Genomic DNA, 20,993 nt, shown 5'->3' with positions numbered 1-20,993 from the left:
TGAGGGGAGAGATGACAGAAACAGGCAGGAGGAAAATAAGGTCTTGGGTTGATGAAGACATCAAACGTAACAGAAATGTCTACATGACGGGAAGGCTAATAAAACCCAAATAAATTCTCAAACTTGTAAGTTCCTTAGAGATCATTTAAAGGAATGGTCCTAAAATGTGGGTCACAGGCTCCTTTGATAAAAGCTATGGACCCTTTTCCTGGGGGAAAATGCTCATATATATTAACTTATTAAATGATTTTAGGTGATGCAAGACTCCCTAAAGCCCATCCATCCAAACTTCCCAGGCTGCAGCTGGGGTTGTGGCTCTGAAGTGTCTGACGGTGCCTGGAGCAGATCCTAGTATTCCTGACACGCGTCAAGGTCGTTTCCTTGTAACCACACAGACTACTGACACCATTGATAGAAATGGTGATGTTGGAAAAGGTATCATTTTGTAGGAAAGAATTTAATCAAAGAGAAAAATCAAGGAGGTAGAAAAAAATAAATAAAAACTGTGCTGTGAGAAGTTACCTTTCTGGAATGTCTCTGAACTCAGTTAAAAAAAAAAAAAATCACCCTTTTTTCAAATCCCTTGATGTTTGTTTTTGCTTTTGTTTTTAATACACAATTAAATTTGGAGGAGATGTGCCCTTCAAAAATCATCAAACAGGCTCTCCTTCCGACCTCCTTTCACATAAATACAGGGAAGATCGTCTCAGCTTACCCCATTGGGAAATGGGTCTGCCCTCAAATAGCAGACCGTGAGTGAAATAAAGCCTGAGTCTCTGTCCTTGCTGTGACAAATTCATTTTCAAATGTCCATCTAAGCCCAAGATTTGCATTCCAGAAATGATGACCTGTGGGAGTTTATTCCCAGGAAATTCTAAGGGTTGGGTCCTCCTGGCAAAGACAAAACCAAACCGGTCAGCGTTGAGGGCTGAGGACGCCACTGAGGTGGAGAGAAGGAAAGAGACATCGCTTTGTAGCAGTTTACAGAAAGGCAGGGAAACCCACCCGTAGAACAAGCTATGGTAATATTATAAACCAATGTTACATCAATAAAAAATAAATTCTTTAAAAAGGGAAAGAAAAGGCTTTTAAATCCTTTTAACAAAATCCCTGATAAAGAAAAACAGCTACTAAGAGAACACAACTGTCATGCTGTTTGCATTCAAGAGTTCTCCTTAGGATAATACATGATATGGTGGATACAGATGAAAGTATAGATGCAGATGTACTTTGACACAACGTCAGGCAAGGATGTATATGACACATCGGCAGGCACACATATGGGCAGATCATAAGCCATAAGCCTGTGCCTATCTTCTTCAAAAGCTGTACTATTTGATTCTTATTCTTCTCTTCTCTTCCATTTCACCTCTCCAGCCCAGCAGTGCCCAGGAGCACCATCAAACTTTAATGGGCTCCCTCCTCTGCAGCACCACAGCCTGAATATAGATAAACTGCATAAGGGGCCTCCATGATTCCTCCTACTGACGCGCAGAAGTCAGGAGGAAGGTAGACAGGAAAAGACGGCAGCAGCAAGGAAGGTACCAGACACTCTCACATATGTCATTGCATTTAATCTCCTCAACACTTCTGGAAGGCTAGTACTGCTCTCTTTGTAGAGCAGACGATTAAGACTCAGGATGGTTACAAACTAGCCCTACCGTCATACCAAAAATAAGGACAGGTACTAGGAACGGATCAGTTTTGACCTGGACGGGCTTTCCACTACAACAAACAATTTCTCACCGGCACTGACTCAGTTTGACAGTCAAATTGTCAGTGATACAATACGTCTTAAAAATCAACTATAGGGCTTCCCTGGTGGCGTAGTGGTTGAGAGTCCGCCTGCCGATGCAGGGACCCGGGTTCGTGCCCCGGTCCGGGAAGATCCCACATGCCGCGGAGCGGCTGGGCCCGTGAGCCATGGCTGCTGAGCCTGCGCGTCCGGAGCCTGTGCTCCGCAACGGGAGAGGCCACAGCAGTGAGAGGTCCGCGTACCTCAAAAAAAAAAAAAAAAAAATCAACTATAAACTCAGCATCAAGTTTAGTGCTGTTATGTGTATTCATGCTTACAGCCTGCAAAGGAGTGGGGGAAGTGATAGGGAATAAAACAAAAAAGATAAAAAGTAGTAACTCCACCATAAGACTTAATAATTTGGTTGACGATTATAAGAAACTGATTATAAGATTCTGATCAATACAGGAAAAAATAAGGAAAAGAAACATGAAAAAGAATAAGGTCTAATGAATAGCAAATACTGTATAACTGAAAGCAGATAAATCATTTATTATAATTAATGTTAATGTTTTGTGTTCTTTCAAAAGGGGAAAACTCAGCTGTATAATCAGAAAGCAACACACACACAAAAAAAACAGAACTATCATGAGATACTGACTCCAATTTACTTGTTGGAGTCATACATAGTTCACTAGTAAACATCTGACTTCTCAACCTTCTTTGTGCAAACTAAGGATAGAAAAGACATTAGTCAACTAAGAAGCTGGTCATCCCTCTGACACTGGCTCCCTGATCTTCTGTCCTACTGGCCACAGAGTTTGGAGTTTGACAGATGTTAACCAGCAGTGATATCCAGGCCAACATGGACATTTTATAAATAGCCTCAGCTGGCTGACTACCACTGGGAAAACAACACAGAAATCAGATAAAATGAAATAAACTACTTGCTTCTCATCCTTCTCTTCAAAGCCTGGTCAAAAGAGGTGGCAAAACGTGTTCAAGGGCTGCTGACACCGGCTTCTAGTATAGGTGCCAACAGTAGCGTTAGAGCAAAATGAAACCAAATTCCCAATGACCTTCCATCTCCTCCTGATTTAACTCCATCACTGTCCCTCTTACTACTCACAACTATGCTGCGTACACAGTAAGCACTTAATAAAAAGGTGAGTAGACAGAGAGATGGAAAGCTGAATGGACGGAACAGATTTATTTTCAAACTCTCCTCCTGATCAAATGGTTTGAGCACAAATTAAAACTATCTGTATACAGATGCTATCTCTGTATCAGACTGACACTCCTTGAGGGCAGACATCTTATTACTTATCTTTTTCGTCCAAATACTTAGTAAAATGTTTTATACATGCGTAGGAAATATTGCTTGAATCAACAGGTATTACTAATAATTAGAAGAAAACATTTATTATATACCACTATCTGTCCAACAATTTACATACATTTTCTTTTTTAACCTTCATATAGACAATGAAGAGGTCACTACCTGTCCTCCAAAATTGATGCTCACCTTTCCACAGTGTAGCGTTGTTGCTAGGAAGCAGCTGCCCAGTTAGAGATTAGATCTCCTAGTCTCCTTTGCACCTAGGTTGAGTCACGTGGCTGGTCTTTGCCAATGAGGTGTTAGTAGAAATTATGTGTGTCTCTTCTATGCCAATGAATGTAAAGAGTGACTGTGCCTTCTTCATACTCTTTCTGTTTCTATTGAGATGTAAACCATGAGAACCTGGAAGATGGCAGAGCCACCAGACAGGAGGAGACTGGGTCTCTAAATCACCAAGTGAGTGAAAGCCAAGAACACACTGACCTATTCAAGGAGACAGAGATAAATCTATTGTGCTAACCCACTGAAATATAGGGGGTTGTTTCTTAGAGCAAGTAGTGGTACTCAATCTAGCACATAAATCTTGCAACAGAGGTATTTTACACTTAAAAAACAACAACAACAAGAATCCAACAGGCTAAATAACTTGCCCAAAGTCACATCCGAATGGCAAAGCTGAAGTTCAAGTTCAGGTCTACCTAAACCTAAAGTCCTTAGTCTTTTCACTAAGGTATGATTTGATGTTGGTAATGGATGGGTACACATCTACAAAACAACCACTTCTCCCCACTACCAAGTGCATAGAGGCAACACCAGGCTAAGCTTCCTTATTCCTCCCTAAGCATGGATTGATGGTAAGTTCCATGAGGGAATGGACCATAACAGTTATATCACCGATATAGTCAGCATCCAATATAGTGCATGGCATTCAAATATTTACTTAATAAATAACGCACGATGGTTTGTTAGATGGATGAGTGGATGGATAGGTGGATAGGTGGATGGGTAGGTGGGTGGATGGATAAGTGGATGGGTAGACAAGTGGATGGATGGATGGATGGATGGATGGGTGGGGAAGAAGTATTACTAGGAGAAATCTGGTGAAAAAAGGACTAACAATCTCTTTCCCCCCATCCCACATCCTCTTGCAGCAAGAACCAAGGATGCTGAGAGTCCTTATATATACCATTATACCTTCTTTCCCTGTTCAGTTCCCCACAAAGTCTCGCTCAGCCTTGCTATGAATCCATAAATTTTCATTGGTGAATTTCAGGGAACAGATTTAAAGAGCTAACATTGTGCTCCTTTATCAAGCAGTAATCAAATCAAGATCTATAGTCAACCTGAAAATGCTTGAGCAAAAAGACATTTTCTTTTAGGACAGTAATACAAGGTGCATACACACACAGGGTCAAGAAAAGATGGGCAAGCAACCACCAAAAAAGACTTAACTATCCAAGTTACCTTAGATCAACGGTGAAAGACAAAGAACCCAAAGGCTAACTACGGAATACCTCATCTTGGATACAGATCTGGGTATCACTGGCCCAACTCACATCTTTCCCTTCTAGCCACTCCTAGAGACTGAACCACCTGACCACACTGTGCTGAGCTGCCTTATGTACAGATACACATACATATGTATTCTACTCCAATCAAACCATTTCGTTCATGAGTGCACGCACTGGGTCTAACTCCCACTTCTACATCCCCTCCATATCTATACCGCCAGACTGAATACAAGAAATTATAAGCCTGACCAAAATCGGGTGTTAGCTATAGGCAAGTAACCTCCCAACCAGAGACAAGAGTACTAGGCATACACTAGAGTTCAAGCTCTCAAAGCCCTTCCTGGGCCTCAGCCCCTTCGTCTGTAACAATGGGTCACACTGGGTCAGCCATTCTTACCCTTTCAAGTGTGAGGCCCCTTTTTTAATGGCAAGAGTCCAAGACCCACTTGACCCTCCCAGAGGAGTTATTTCGTTAATATAGCCCCATGACAACTCTGTCAGACAGATGTTATTATCCATCACCACCTCCCCTTTTTTATAGAGATGAAGACATTGAGACTTACAGAAGCTGGATCATTTGCCCACAACCACAGAGCTAGGAAACAGCAGAGCAGAAACAGAGCCTACAGAGCCTAAACTGTTAACCGCTATGCTATACTGACTAAACGAGAAAAACAATGCCACCATTTCTTCAAGAATGCTTCTATATCTATTTATATCTAATAAATGACAATGGCACCCACACACATTTTAGAAAAGTGATACTGTGGTACATATTTGTGGGAAACACTATTCAGGAAACAGCCAATGCTAGGTGCGGCCATGGAGCTTCATGCCCACTGCAATAATGCCAGGGTCTCTTAAGGTGTATTCTTAAGGTATATTCCTGCTTTAACTTCCTACCTGTGGTCCTAAAATTTGAACTCCTGGGTGACTTCAAGGTGCTTAGCTTTAGCTTGGTTTCAGATCAGTCACAGCTGGGGGGGAGTTGAAGTACTCATGGAAATTTCTCCTCCTTTATTTTCAGTAGTAGCTGTTCAAACTTTGAGCTATCAGATTCCCAGGAGGGAGAACCCTCCTCATATATGGATTTGTTTGCTGGAGAAGAGGGGTTGAACGTCAGACTCACTCTACAGACAGAGCCCTAAGAAGGAGTCTGTCAGAACTAGCAACACATACAGACACACACACACAAATACACCACCTTCTATGACACCTGTCCTCAACTCACCCAGTCTTTTATTTTGAATCAGGGTGAAAAATGAAAACAGAGAAAGGTTAGGGAGAGTAAGAAGAGAACAAAGCAAGACCAGGGAGGAGGAAGCTGGCTGCACTCATGTGAAGAGAGGATGTGAATTTAAGTACTCAGTGGGAAAGCCTGGGGTAAGCAGTGAACACCTCCCATCACTAGCACCAGAGCCCAGCTGTGAAGCCTCCATCGGGTGACCTGTCTCTAAAACAGAGAACACAACACTTACTCAGAAAAGGAACCGGGAGGGAGGCCTCTATTTACTTTTTCCAAATGAGAAGTGGGAAGAGGGTGAATTACACAGCACTTTGAGCTCCCCCCAGAAGGGGCCCCTAAATCACAAAATGGTATATTTATCGTGGTTATTAACCAGAGTTCAACTTGGATCCAGATTCAGCATCGTGATGTGTCATGGGCTTAGAAAGCAGGAAAAAGAAACATCCCATAAACAAGCATGTGGGCTGGCTTGATCTTTTGACTATTGTTCTATCAGAAAAATAAAAGTCATAATAATCATATTGCAGTGTTCTCAGAAAAGCATTTTTAAAATAATTTCTCTGCTGAATATCAAAAATAAAAGCCCCCACACTCATCAATTCTTACCCATTATTTGAATCAGTAGGAGATGCTCAGAGTGTGAACCCAGAAGACAGGACTATGTCTTTACTCTGGGCAGGGCTAACAGATTTTTAGCATAGGATGGGCTAGAGTATAAGGTCTAGAGACCGGGTTTTGGTACAGTTCCAACAGGTTAAACAAAATTATAGTTGAGGGCCAGTGTTGGAAGGAGGAGGCAAGAGGAGAGAGGGAGGGACTCTTCGAAAACATTAATCCTATCCTAATTCTGAGCAGACGTGGAATCATTCCGGGAAGTTCTATTTTCTCAGCGAACATCACCCATCCCCAGTCATTTTCTGCAGATATGTCTACTTCCCTGCTTCAAACCAGTCCATGGCTTCCCACTGAACACCGTTGGTGATGCCAATGAGACCCTGAATGATGTGGCTCCTCCCCCTCTCCAACTCCCCTCAGGTTACTGTCACCTCAGACACTACAAGTTGGGCTCCACTGGCCCTTCTGTTTCCCAGAGCTGCCAGGCCCTCTCCCACCTCCAGCCCTTTACACCTGCCCTACCCTCCACCTAAACCCTCCTCGTCCCGCCCCCTTCCCTCTCGTCTTCTTTTCCTAGCCAAAGGCTACTCCATCTCCAGGTTTCAACATTAACATCAACTTCTTGACCTCCTTCCCCTCAGATTAGGTTAGAGTTCCAATCTCAAACCCTCCTGGCACTGTTAACACTTCTCCTTTGCAGCACTTTATACACCATTGCAGTTAAATTTAATTTACTGTCTTCTCTGCTAGACAGCAAGCTCTAAGACAATAGAAACTCTATCTCCATCCAGGGCTGTACCCCTTATAGTCAGCACGATGTTTGGAACATAAGAGGTCCTCAACTAATACTGGCTGCCTCTAGCCTTCCCTCTCCCTTGTCTTCTCCTGGCTCCTCCTATGTCTTTCCCCATGATTCAAAGTTTCAGATATGGGGGCTAGGGATGCTTAGCTCTGAGTGGGCCGGGGCCAGGAGATACATCATTCTGGTTATCAGCCCTCACCCACAGTTTTGATTAAGTCTCAACCGCAAAGATACCCCAAACCAGTTCTGTTTCAGCTTCAGCTCTCCATGGCCACTCATGGAGACTAAGGAACGACTCCTCAAGGACCCTCCTGGCCCTAGAGGGTTGATGGGGGAGGAGATGAGATGCATGGAACCGCCCACAGTGACGTAAATCATGAGACTTCACCGCAAATGTCATCTGAAGTGTGAAGCAGCCACACCTGTCACTCTGCCTCCCAGTCACTGTCCCAGAGTTTGAGGCCAGGGAGAAAAGCCATGACCTTGAGCTCCTCTCCTAACCATTCTGTCACCAAGGCCCAGGCTCCTGACAGAATAGTGGCAGCCGAGACGGAAGGAAATGAAAGACAAGGGGAAGGGCATGAGAACTCAGCCTTTCCCGTCAACTCTCCTCAGAGCGAGGACTAGAGTTCTGTGCACGATCCTTCTGATGGGACATTCCTCCTTGCGGGGAAAAGGGCATCCTCTTCAGCCTTCCTTTGTAGCACTCAGAGCCTTCTGACTTATGTGTGTTTGTGTGAAGCGGGAGGCCAGAAGATGAAGACAAAGACACGGAATATTAAAAAAATAAAAGTAAGAATATGGAAAAATGTAATAGTTTCATTGTTGATAAGGCTGAAAATGAAGACCTTTGTTTCCGCTTTTACTTGGAATTTCTTTGCTGTTGTTGATAATAACCGTAGAAGGATTTGACTCGTTCTGATAAAATCAGATACTTCTAAGAGGAAATAAGATATATCTCACGTTCAGTCTGGAGTACTTCTGCCTTGAAGCAAAATGACAACTAATGGGAAATTTTAAATCAGCCACAGCCTTGGAATCTGCAGTCAGTTGCAGCGAAACTTGTCTTTGTAGTTGCAACTTTTATGGAGGTCAATGCCTATTCTGAATGAGCTACAGAACTACAGTATTTTGAATATTTTTAAACATCTTTTTCAAAAGGCACTCAAGGTGCTTTATGTGTATTTTAACATTTATCTTCATTATATCACTGACCTGGGCGGCCAAGTATTTCTGCTCACTGATTTCGTATTTTGCTTTATTGTCTTCCCAAACACTTTTGCTGAGGCAGCTGTGCTGTACAGTAGACATCACACGGGCTTTAGAACTGCCGATAATACAATGAAAATGCCGATCCCTCCCCTTAGTAAGTGTTTGGCCCTGAGCACGTGACAGCCTCTTTGAGTTCTGAATTCCTCATCCGCAAATCGGAGATAATATTTGCCTTGATTTATGTTTCTAGACTTAAAATGATACAGGCAAGTGCTGACAATAGTATATGAAGGCTTCCACATTTAAAATAAGACATGTGAACTCCTGGTAAAACGCGAGCCATCATCACCAGTATCAGCATCGTCATTACTGTATTTGTTTGTCACAAGACCTGGTGAGGCAGCTCGTGCAGGTGCTACCTTCATTTCATAAATGACGTTTCAATATATATTCCAGCCAACCAATTACAAAAATCATTTATTTCTTAACATCCCAGTTTAATGGCCTGAACACAATCAAGAAGCATCAGATTCTGACTGCCAGGGAGCACAGAGCATAGCTGCAACCAAGTCCTGGATTTGGAGTTAACAAACCAGTATCCAAGTCCCCGCTCACCACGCTCCAGCTCTAAGACCCTGGACACGTGGCTTAGCCTCTTGGGCCTCAGTTTTCTCTTCTGGGAAAAATCATAAATACAGAAAGTGGGACAAATTTATCATTCCCCCAGGTCTAAAATTTGTTGGTTAAGTTTTAGTAACCTCAGACTTAAGCTTCCTTTATATGTTCTCCTTAAGCCCCGCACACCCTCTTTTTCCTTTCAGCATCTGCACTGCTTCCTGTGTTAACCACTCTGCACTCCTCACACCTGCTATTTTCTGACTTCAGGGAATCATACATTGAATAGTACTGCTGCATTTCGCATTTCACACTGAACTGTGGACTATATTTACATTACAGACAGAAGTGCACAAAAGCTCTATCCAAAGGAGGAAACGTGTATCACCCACAGAATGGAAATGTAAACACTCCCTTTAATTCTCAAGTCTCCCTTGTAAATTTAGAGAATGAACATTTATGCTATAGCCATCTCTGCTTTGCAATCCTGCCTTGGAATTTTCACCCCTGCTGCGCTCTTCCACACACAGTCATGCACATGCCTAAGATTGTATGCACTTAACAGCCTTCCAACGGCAGCTCCAGGCCCAGGGCGGTGGTCTGGCTTAGAAAGCATCTGGCCATCATTTCTTTCCCTTTGTTACCCTGAATGAATATAAAGCCAGAAAAATACTCTGAAACCAAACCACCCGGGGGGTCTGGACCTTCTTCCACTTGCTCTGGCTTTCCTTCCTCCTTGTTGACACCAAGACCAATTCAGGCCCCCACTCAGTTCTCTCCAGTTTGAGCTTCTATCCGTCAATGGAGGTGACAAGAAGCAATGTTTCAGGAAAGAGGAACCATCCCAACAGCAATGTCTTACACCCAGAACACAGTAAGTAGTCAATAAATACCTGCAGAATGAATCGACGATGACTCTCAATACAGAAAAAGGATAGAGTACATATGTAAGAAGAAATGATCTCCCACCCAAGGAGCAATCCCAGCTCAACTGCCTGTCAACTACTACCTGGGACTCTCATCTGGGGTCTCCCTGAAAGAACTGGGTTTACCATTAGCACAGAGTGAAGAAGAGACCTCCAAGCTCCACATTTTGCCTTCTGCCTACCTCTCCCCTGAATCCAAATTCCATATCCTAACTCTATCTTTTCCATCATGCACCCATCTGGAGGGAAATGGAATTAAAAGAGAACTAATGTTCTGACAAACGGAGATGCTGCAAGTAGCAGCTGTGTTCCCCCAAAGTGAAGCTAGAAATGAACGAGGAGCTTGTGAGGAGGTGGAGGTCTTTCAGACAAGCAGTCACCAACTCTGCTGGGAGAGAGCACTTGAGAAGCAGCGAAGCACCCCACGTCAGCATGGAGGTACAGAAGACCTGGTCTCCTTCTACTGACTCGGTTCTTCTGAGTAGCTCCCAGCCCCCCCATATCACCTCGCTCAGCCTCAGTTTCCCCGTCTCTGAAAGGACAAGCTCCAATGTCTCCTCCCTCTACCCAGCCTTTCCCTGCTCCCCACCTTCCTGCTTCGCCCACTTAGAGCAGAGAGGATGAGTAAAAGACAGGTCTGTAAAATCTCACCAGGCTCACTGGCACGGAGATGCTATATAAATACCAAGCGTTATCATACTATTACCACAGAGATTTAAATTGGGCTGGGGGCCCCGGGGCTGCGTTCGCAACACCTCCCGCACATTCTCAGCACTGGAGAGACGGTGCTGGAGAAGGAAAACTGTGCTTTCCTCGATCTTTAGCTGCTCGGGAAACTCGTGTATTAGGGCAGCCTCCTTACAGAAACCCTCTAAAAATACCTACCGATGTATATTTAGCTCCAGATACCGTCCTCCTACCAACAGGCTCTGCTTGTGCCACTGGTGAGAAGCTGGGGACATCCAATAGCAGCTCCCAGCTCTTCTGCAGCATCTCCTCGGGCTCTCCTCCTCCCCGTCCCCTTTTCCCTTCATCCTTCTTTTCCCTGCTGGGTGATGCACCTCCTCCCAAACTGCAACTAAGGGTGTAGCTATGGCTTCCCTCTCCTTTCCATGCCCTTTGCTCAGCGTTAATTCCAGGATGACAAAGACCTGTGCAGCATCCAGCACTGAGTTAGAACTAATCATTCCACCCCTGCTCAATGCCTTCAGTGGCTCCCCACTGCCTTCTGGCTACAGTACAAGCTCCTCCTCATGGCCTCGGCTGGCCCCTGCTGACCTCTCTGCGAGCATCGCTCACTATTCCACTGGCCAACTCTCCAGAAGCATCCTGCGTGCTCTCTCTCAGCTTCAAGGATTTGTATGTAGCATTCTTTCTCCCAGAAAAGCTCTTCTCCTTCCTTGTCTGAGTCCTAACAGCCTACCCCTCACATCCCAGTTTCAATGTTACTTCCTCCAGGAAGTTTGCCCCAGTCCCCAGAGCTAGGTTGGATGCCCTTCTTCTGGGTTTTCATGACATGCGGCCTCCTGGTGGGGACACTCAGTCCTGCCCCACCCACATCTAGCACAGTGCCTGGCACATTGTGGGTCGTCAACAATGTCCCTTGAAGGACTTGAAGTTAGACAATGTCCCTTCAAGGACTTGAAGGAAGACAGAGGGACAGGTGGTCACCTGTGCCCTGGGGTGATGGTCTTGGTAGAGGAAGGAGGCAGAGCCCCAGGCTCAGATACACTTGCCCACTCTTCAGAGTTTGTACCCATGTTCTTGCAGTTAAGAAAATAGTCAAAACAGGTCATCTCCCCCAGAAAAGCTGGCAAAACTGATAGTAAAGCACATTCTGAGCAATAGGTATAGATATAGATAAAGATATAGATATAGATATAGATACAGATATAGATAGAAATGTAGTCTTTGCAATATGACTCAATAGATGGAAGCTTTCATTACATGGCAAATGCCAGGTGAGGCATTCTTCTGCTTCTTTCTCCATACGCCTCCCCCAACCCACAGCCACCTCTAGGAAGCTGGGTCTTCAATATTCAGCCCTGACCCCAACCCTGCACCCATCACCCAGGAAGCAATTCCCAAAAGGTAACACTGCGAACCTAGTAAATAGGCCCAAATGATATGAAGCCCGATATTTTCCTCACCTAGAGGCTGAGCTCCCAGCTTTCATTTCTCTAATAAAGTGATCGGGATGTGAGCAGCCAGGCTGAGTCATAGCTACACGAGAGAGATGTAGATACTGCCTGGCTCAGCCGGACCAAGAGGCAGGACTGGGAATAGGCAACCCCGCCACACTGCCAGCCCCAGGCTGCCCCCAGCACTCTCCTTTGTATCCTATCGGTGACAAGACAATCTGGGATGGAACAAGTGATTCCATTCTACTAGCATTTATTAAGTACCTACTGTGATCAGGTACAGACATGAATAGGGTTCAAAGACACAGTCCTGGCCCTCACTTCCCTGTTCCTACCCATGGGTTAGGAGTACCTTTGAGTTCTCATCCTCCACTATCATTGTCCATCTATTCCAGGGACTATGACTTATTATTATTTTATTTAGTTATTTATTTATTTAGTTAGTTAGTTAGTTAGTTATTTTGCGGTACGCGGGCCTCTCACTGCTGTGGCCTCTTCCGTTGCGGAGCACAGGCTCCAGACGCTCAGGCTCAGCGGCCATGGCTCACGGGCCCAGCCGCTCCGCGGCACGTGGGATCCTCCCGGACCGGGGCACGAACCCGTGTCCCCTGCATCGGCAGGCAGACTCTCAACCACTGCGCCACCAGGGAAGCCCTATGACTTATTATTAAGACTAATATATAATAACGACTTCGAGTAATTCAGAATTCTCCAGGTGGCCTAACAAATGGTTAGAAATAGCATCTCTTGAATTGTTACCAGTACAAGAGAGATTCCAAGTTATGTAAGGTAAGAATTTGTTAAAAGAATAGCAAATTCCACTGTCTTTTAGAAGAAATGAGAATACATTAACCTTGGTGTTTCTCAGTCCCAGAATTTGCTTGAGTATTCAACAATACACGTTCTGTTGAATAAATGAAGGGATGGATGGGTGAATGAATGAATGAACAAGCCAACTAATGAAACAAGCTGGAACTTCGGGTTCAGTTTTCATGTATTAAACCATGAGAGTTAAGTAACGTGCCTTCTTAACCACAGGGCAGGGAGTTGGTTGTATTCCAAGCCCACAGAGAGAAGTCTTAGGATGGACACATGGGGCTCTGGTCCTCTACAAGTCATATGTGAAGCCTCAGCTCTGGGTCAGGGACATCTGCCTGATTATGCCACTTCCTGAGCCCATTCCACATTGCTTCAAGGGGACCAAAGGAACATGCAATCACAGAGCTACAGAACCACAGAGCCTGTGAGGTTGTGAGGTCACTGATGGTGTGGGGAAATGAGCATTGAAGAAGGAACTTGGATCCAGAAGATACAGGCTCAAGTCCCAGCTCTAGTACCTCCTAGTATATCACATACCTCGGTTTCTTCATCTATAAAACAGGGATGACGAGATCCCATTTTGGGGATTATGAGGATTAGATGAATAATGTACATAAATTAACCTTCTGAACCATGGAACTCCCTCCACTTACAGACCTAAGAATTCTAAAGGTTAGAAGGTCGAGAGTACAGACAGAATGTGGTGGCCCAGGTCTCCCAATCTCTGAGCAAAAGGCAGTGATGGAAGGTCTCTGGCTGATCCAGCTGTCTGGCACCTCAGCCGCCCACCCCTCCACCTCCCATCACACGCTGAGAGCTGAGAAGTTGTACAGCCTCAGCCTGAGGCGGTGTCCTGCTCTAGTACCTGTCACTCCTCCTGTGCGCTGGTGGCGGATGTGAGGTGGCACCTGGAGCTGAGGTAAGAAGTCAGAGCCGCCAGCACGGGCTGCTGCAGGGGCAGGTGTCAGGAAGCCTAAAGGAGGGGTTGCACCGGGCAGAGGTAAAACACCAGGCTTGGGTCAAAGGGCACAGTTCCAACTCCTGTATCTGCTGTCAAGGAGCTGGTGGTCTTGGGCTGAGCACTTAACCTCTCTGAGTACTGGATGACTCCTATCTAAAGCCTGATCTGCCTGCTTCCCTGGGCTGGTATTACAACATATTCACTGCATCTAAGACCCCAACAGTTGTAAGATGCCCCGTGGTTTTATTTACTACTATGAAAGACAAATGCTGTCGATTAAACTATATCATGCCATTATTGTAGGACACGGGCTGATTTTAGAGATGCTCCAGCAGGAGAAATATGCATTTCAGAAGCCATGCAATGTGGTAGATGAAAGCATCGTGTGAACAGAAGACAACATCTGATTACCTATTCCTGCGGGGTAGAACCGCAACCCTGAGCTCGGATCTCAAGAGTGCCAAGCCCTCTCCCTGGAGAGAAAGAATGAGTAGGTGCAGGAAGAACAGGGGCAAAGTCCTATTGGTTCAGAAGGACAGCAGTCACCTTTCAGCAAAGTTTGAAGAGCCACTAAGAATGGGAGATGCCCGGGCTGCGGGGAGAGAGAGCAGAGAGAACAAGTGACTTGGCCAAGGGCTCAGCACCTGCGCGCACTCGTGTGCACCCCACACATGCAGGTGAGGACACAGAGGGCCTTCTTGGCCATGCTGACAAAGGACTCTACAAATCTGCCCCTTCAACCACCTGGCAACCCTCATTTGAAGGCAGTGCTTATGGATCCCACCAGCCTTCTCTCGTCCCATCAAATAGCTGGCCCATTTCCTCTACCTTCCCTCACCCATCCTAGTTCCCAGGCCCCACCCCAGAAAGGCAGATTCTCCTTTAGAAGTACTTCAACCTATCAAATGTCTCTTAAAATGTGACATCCAAAACATGTACATTGAGCATCTTTAATAATTATTTATAACAGCCAAAACCAGAAAGCAATCTAAGTCTCAGATAATTGCAAAAATGGAGAAGCTGGGTACATCTATTTAACAAACTGCTGATCAGTCCTTACAGATTTTTACCAAAATATGGAGTACTATGTACTATGCCCATACTATACTGAGAAAAGGTAGCACAATTACAGGCATTGAAAGGAGAGCTTAGCATTAAAGGGGATGGAAGGAAAGGCCACAAAATAATCAGGAATTTTTCTTAATCAGTGACTGTTTTTTTTCTTTTGATTTTTCTGTATTTTCCAAATTTTCCTTAATGAACATAGAATAGTTTAAAATAAAAAGACTCGACGAGAAATTTCAAATGGCCTCTGACACGTATAGGCCTCAATGAGACCAAGAATTCACGCAATTGTAGCATAGAATCCATATACATTACAGTACTCTTCTTTTAGACAGAATCGTATTTCTAAAATGACTCAGACTCATTTAGGCCTTTTACTGTACATATCTTCCTTGACTTACAATGAGGTTACACCCTGATAAACCCATCATAAGCTGAAAACAACGTTAAGTCGAAAACACATGTAATACACCTAAACTACTGAAGATCATAGCTGAGCCAAGTCACCTTAAACGTTCTTAGAACACTTGCATTAGCCTACAGTTAGGCAAAATCATCTAACACAAAGCTTATTTTTTTTTAAAGCTTATTTTTTAATAAAGTGTTGAATATCTCACGTTATTTATTAAATGCTATACCGAAAGTGAAAAACGCAATGGTTGTATGGGTACACAAGGGTTGCCAGCGTACCGGTTGTTTATCCTCGTGACCTCAGGGCTGACCGGGAGCTGTAGTTGCCGCTGCTTAGCGTCACAAGAGAGTATCATACTGCCTATCCTAGCCCAGGAAGAGATCAAAATTCAAACTTCGAAGTACAGTTTTTACTGAACGCGCATTGCTTTCACATCATCGGAAAGTCAAAACCTCATATGTCAAACCATCGTAAGTTGGGGATTACCTGTAGAGTATATATTATTTATTTTAGGGACATTTAAAACATCACCCAGTTATTAGCAAAAGTCAAAAAGATAACAATTGTCGGTGATGACGTGGAGAAAAAGGAACCCTTGCGCGTTGTCGGGGGAAACGTAAATTGGCGCAGCCACTATGGAAAACTGTATGGAACTTCCTCAAAAGAATTAAAAATAGAACTACCATATAATCCAGCAGTTTCACTTCTGGATATATATCCAAGACAATGAAATCATTATCTTGAAGAGATGTCTATAATCCCGTGTCCCTTGCAGCATTATTCACAATAGCCTGATATGGACACAACCTAAATTTCCATCGATGAGTGAATGGATAAAGAAACCGTGATACAGGTACACACACACACAGAGGAATATTATTCAGCCTTTGTAAAGAAGTAAATCCTGCCCTTTGCAACAACATGGATGAACATGTAGGATATTATGTGAAGTGAAATAGAGAAAGACAAATGCTGCATAATCTCAATTCTATATGAGGTCTAATTTTTTTAAAAGCTGAAGTCATAGTAACAGAGGACGGAATGGTGGTTACCAGGGGCTGGGAGTAGGGGAAAAGGGAAGATATTGATCAAAGGGTACAAACTTTCAGCTACAGACGAATAAGTTCTGGAGACCTAGTATTCACCATGGTGACTATAGTAAATAATAATGTATAACATCCTTGAAATTTGCTAAAAGTGTAGATGTCAAGTGTTCTCACCACCAAAAAAACAAAAAAAGTAACTATGAGAGGTGACGGATATGTTAATTAGCTTGATGGCAGTAATCATTTTACAATGTATACATATATCAAATCATCACATTGTACACCTTAAATATATACAATTTTTATTTTTCAATCATACTTCAATTAAGTTGGGGAGAAAACCCCACAAAACATCATCCAGGTGTACTGCAGTCTTTGACCATGTACTTCTGAAACACTATGCAGAAGGTGTATCTTTATACATTAAATCACATTTTAAATGCAGTCGTATTTTCTTTTAGAAAAATAACCTTCAGAAAATCCTTTTGTAAGGCAACAGGCGTTTTTAAACATAAAGAGTCATCTCCATCTACTTATCTGTTCCCTATATTAAAGGGTTCGATGCTCGGGAGCTTCCATTTATACATTCTAGTCAATTGCCCCTTCAACTTTTTCCCCTTCACTTAATCACAGTTGACATGAAGGTTAAACATATGAGGATTATGTCTATTGCAGAAGACATAATGAAGAGATGCAAATAGTCTCAAACTCACTCTTGTCAGATTTTACCTACGCCCACTCCTCTGGCTCTTCCCTGGGTGTGGTGGGGCGGGGAGAAGGTCCTCTTTGCTCCCCTTGCCTTTGGTCAATCATAACGGTAGCTCATATCTCCCCACCCCTCACTTTTCTACTCCACTCTCATCTTGTCCTCACGGGTTTGAACTGGGCAGCCGGGTAAGGGAATTTCCATGCCACACCCCTTGCTGTCACACCCACACGGGACCCACCTGGCCTGGACTACTCCCCTCCCCTGCAGGTACCAAGAGCAACCTGATACAAAGACACACAAGAAACCACAGAAGCCCAGGGAGGCAATGCCCATCATCACCAGTCCCAAGGTCCATCGCATATGCTGCCAACAGCGCTGGATCAACCCCAGTATAGGTATACTATATTCATTTACAAAAGAATGACTATCGAATATTTAAATAAATGCACTGCCATCATATATGCTGCTTATGACACAATGCAGTATTACTATGTTAATTTCCAAAGGGATGTGTTGTCAGACATTTTCGTGTGATTCAGTTTTATACCTCCTCGTATAATAAATATGTATAAATCTGTAAATCATAAAGAATTCTGTTGTCAGGACACGAGTCTCAATTATCAGTTCAAAAAATATACTTCGAGTCTTTTCCAACCTCCAGAAGAAAACTGCACCTAATGGCATCTTCTGGCCCATTTTGGGTGGGGGAGGGGCCGCTTGCTGTAGTGAAAAGACTCACTTGGAAATGTCTCTGCATCCCTAGCCAAACACAGAATGGGAAACCAGAAGCAGCAGCGGCCAGACCTTGGGTCCATGGCCTCTGCCGAATGCCACGTGCGTCTCCAGAGTCCTCGCACCCCCCCGCAGGTGGCTCATCTATGGCTCAGCCCCGTGGGAATCTCACCCTTGAACTTCTTCCTCCACCGAATTCTGCCTTCCCACCCCCAGGTTCCTCGCACCAGCCGCTTCTTCACCCCACAGGCCCCTCCACACACAAAGACGAGACAGGAAGAGGACTCACCCACTGAGGACCACGATGAAGTCCATGACATTCCAGCCATTGCGGAGGTACGAGCCCTTATGGAAGATGAACCCCAGGGCTACGATTTTGATCCCAGCTTCAAAGCAAAAGATCCCGATGAAATACGGTTCTGTCTTCTCCTGTGGGATGAAGAACAGAGGTGCTGGTGAGAGGAGGACTGTGCTTCATGAGACACAGGCCAAGGCACCCCCTGGCTAGCTATCCTCTCTGCTCTGACATTTCTTCTCTCCTACAGGACACCTGGACGTCAGCACTGAGCCAGCCCCAGGTACGGGTGAGGGTGCTGCGGGACTCACGGAGAGCACAAGAGCAAGGGAAGCCAGCTGCAGAAATGCATGGATGCGGGTCTCGTGCCCAGGACCGGCCATCCTCCCACGACAATGACCAACGGTGTTGGCTTTGCCTTGAAGGGGTCAGCTTTCCCATTGCTGGCCTTCACTTATGTTGGAAGCTTAAGAGTTCTTTCTCATCCATGGATTATCAGGCTGGAGCCACTTACCCGTACATTTGGATTTTAGGCATTTTGTTTGCCCTCTTTAGAGGGAATACTTTAGACACATGGATGATTTCTTTATAGAGAATACGGACAAATGTTTAGGAAGTTCGGAACAGTGAATGCACATAGGCTTTGAGCATCCTTCATGCTCTCTCCTTTACTCTCCCTCTTCCTCTCACTCCCAAAGTCCCTCAGAAAGAGGAGAGAAGTGTGTGTGGACCCCGTGTCCTCCCTTTCTTCTTGCCTGGCTTCCATGCAGTATATACACAGAACTTCCTGGGAGCAGGAATTTAAAAGGTCAGTCCTCTTGCCTTTATGTAGCCCAATGGGACTTGTTACCAACTTGTCCCTCAGCAAAGAACAAACTCACAGAACTGTACAGAAGGGAAGGGAGCCAGGCGAAGAAGCAAAGGAGAAGGGACCCAGGCAAGAGGAAGAACAGGGGGAAAGAAAGATGAGAAGGAAGGAGGCACCTACCAGTCTGCGGGACATTGGGGTCTTGTCATCCTCAGGGAGATGCTGCTCCAGGGCCAAGACGATGCAGTTGGCAATGATGGTGGCCAAGATCATGTACTCAAACGGCGTGGGAAAGGAGGAGTTAAGAAACAGATTCACCGAAGAGAGAGGGACACAGCCTCCACGATGGCTGTGTACGTCAATACACAAACTTTATCAACCCACACTGTGCGCAGTCTGCGTGACTGATACGAGCAAACAGGCAGGTAGGACAGTGGATGGTCCTTAGCATGTGGAACTGTAACCATTTCTGATTAGGCTCTGAACACAAAGTATCTTCTCAAGAAAAGAAAGAGTGTAGCCAATAAATAATATATTAGACATATGGTAGACACTCCAGATACTTAGTGAATTCAGTGACATATCCAGGAATTAACCAGGACTAAAAAGGGAAGTGGGACGAAGGGAGGAAGAAACACTGATGCTGTTGCAGGCTCCCCGTTCTTCTCAGTCTTCAAACCACTGGACTGTATAATGATGCTTCAGCAAGGATCCAGCTGTGGCTGTTCGTTGTTGCCTCGGGGAATCACATCTGTAGTGCCCTCTTCTAGAACCTCTGCTCGAATGAATAGAAGAAGAGCCCTTGGAAAAGGAACAATTCTCTCCATGAGCTCCCTTTTATTTTAATACCCAATTCAGGAAAATCTATAATGGGGCCAGGAGAAACTGGCTTTGTCCCACCTTACTTTCTCTTAAGCGTCTACATCTATAGGAAACAGACAGACAAATCATTAGTCTGCATTCAGGGCAGCAAAGTCGGGGCCTCTAGGAATCAAACTACAAAGGAATGGATAATGAATTCAGGCTTCATTTTCTGTTGCATTTTTCTGAAGACAGGTGAGTGGGCTCCCTGCGATTTTCTGAAAAACAGGACTACGATTCTAGTGCCAGCATCCCTGACTCCCGCAGAAAGGTTGTGCCGTAAGCCCAGGGGAAGGCAGGAGAGGGGGACTTCTAGAAAAGAGAGAGGGAATCACCGGCTCCAGGATCACTCTGCACGTGGGATTTCATTCTATAACTATGGTTGTGACAGACAGAAGTGAGCGGTTGCCAGTGGTCTTGCTGAGCAACCTGGGATCTGGCAGCTTCTGGAATCCAGGGGGGAGAGATGAGTAGTAAGTCTGATAAAGCGGAGGGAAGGGAAGGGATCTTGTCTCCCCACACATTCAAGCTGGCTGTGTAGGATGTAGGGCCCGGAGCCCTCCCTAGGGAGTACAGAAGGAGGGCAAATCATAAACACGCCCCCGTGCCTCCCCACCCCCACCAGGACACGTGTGCCGGTGAACATCAGTGGCAAAGAAGCACTGGCGGCATCTCTGAGAGGGGTTAGGGCAGAGGTGGTACGTGCAAGATGTGAGCTGCCCCAGCGGCTGCTCTAGTCCTGGTGCTAGAATGGGAGGCTGCAGGGGGTGAGATGGCCGGCCACATCCGAGCCTCCAGAGCTGTTCATTCTCATTTAGCAGCACAGCTCCCCGCCCCCTGCCCCCATGCAGCCCTGAGTCACAGCCCATTCTCCAGCAGCTGGCCATCCTCCCTTCCCACACACCCCAACACTCACACAGGACTCATACCCTGGGGACAGCTCTGCTGGCCTCTAGGACCCAGCCACCGGATCTGAAAACTGGATGGATGGGGCTCAGAGGACCTCAGAGCCAGCCTCCTGCCCTCATACCCCACTGTGCTGGCTGAAACCCTCTCAGTCAGAGGGGAGCCTCACCACATGCAAAGTCCCCCAGCACACCTCGCCACTCTTCCTCCTTCCGTCCTTCTGGGCACTGAGCATGG

The 20,993-nt window shown here is 45.3% G+C and overlaps 1 protein-coding gene across 3 annotated transcripts in view; it reads right to left on the bottom strand.

Annotated features, from left to right (window-relative positions):
• The window catches only part of CACNA1E (calcium voltage-gated channel subunit alpha1 E), a 297,634-nt gene that overhangs the window by 251,038 nt on the left and 25,603 nt on the right, over positions 1–20,993 (bottom strand). For all 3 annotated transcript variants that reach the window (XM_065890348.1, XM_065890357.1, XM_065890366.1), the window contains exons 2-3: positions 19,170–19,275; positions 18,176–18,315 (exon numbers count right to left, since the gene is read on the bottom strand). In XM_065890348.1, the coding sequence (XP_065746420.1) occupies positions 18,176–18,315; positions 19,170–19,275 (246 nt within the window). The remainder of the gene's footprint in view (positions 1–18,175; positions 18,316–19,169; positions 19,276–20,993) is intronic.

The sequence above is a fragment of the Phocoena phocoena genome, chromosome 1 (assembly GCF_963924675.1).
Source record: "Phocoena phocoena chromosome 1, mPhoPho1.1, whole genome shotgun sequence".
In the NCBI taxonomy this organism is placed as follows: domain Eukaryota; kingdom Metazoa; phylum Chordata; class Mammalia; order Artiodactyla; family Phocoenidae; genus Phocoena; species Phocoena phocoena.
The sequence above is the reverse complement of the archived record's forward strand: the minus strand, read 5'-3'. Positions and strand labels throughout refer to the sequence as shown.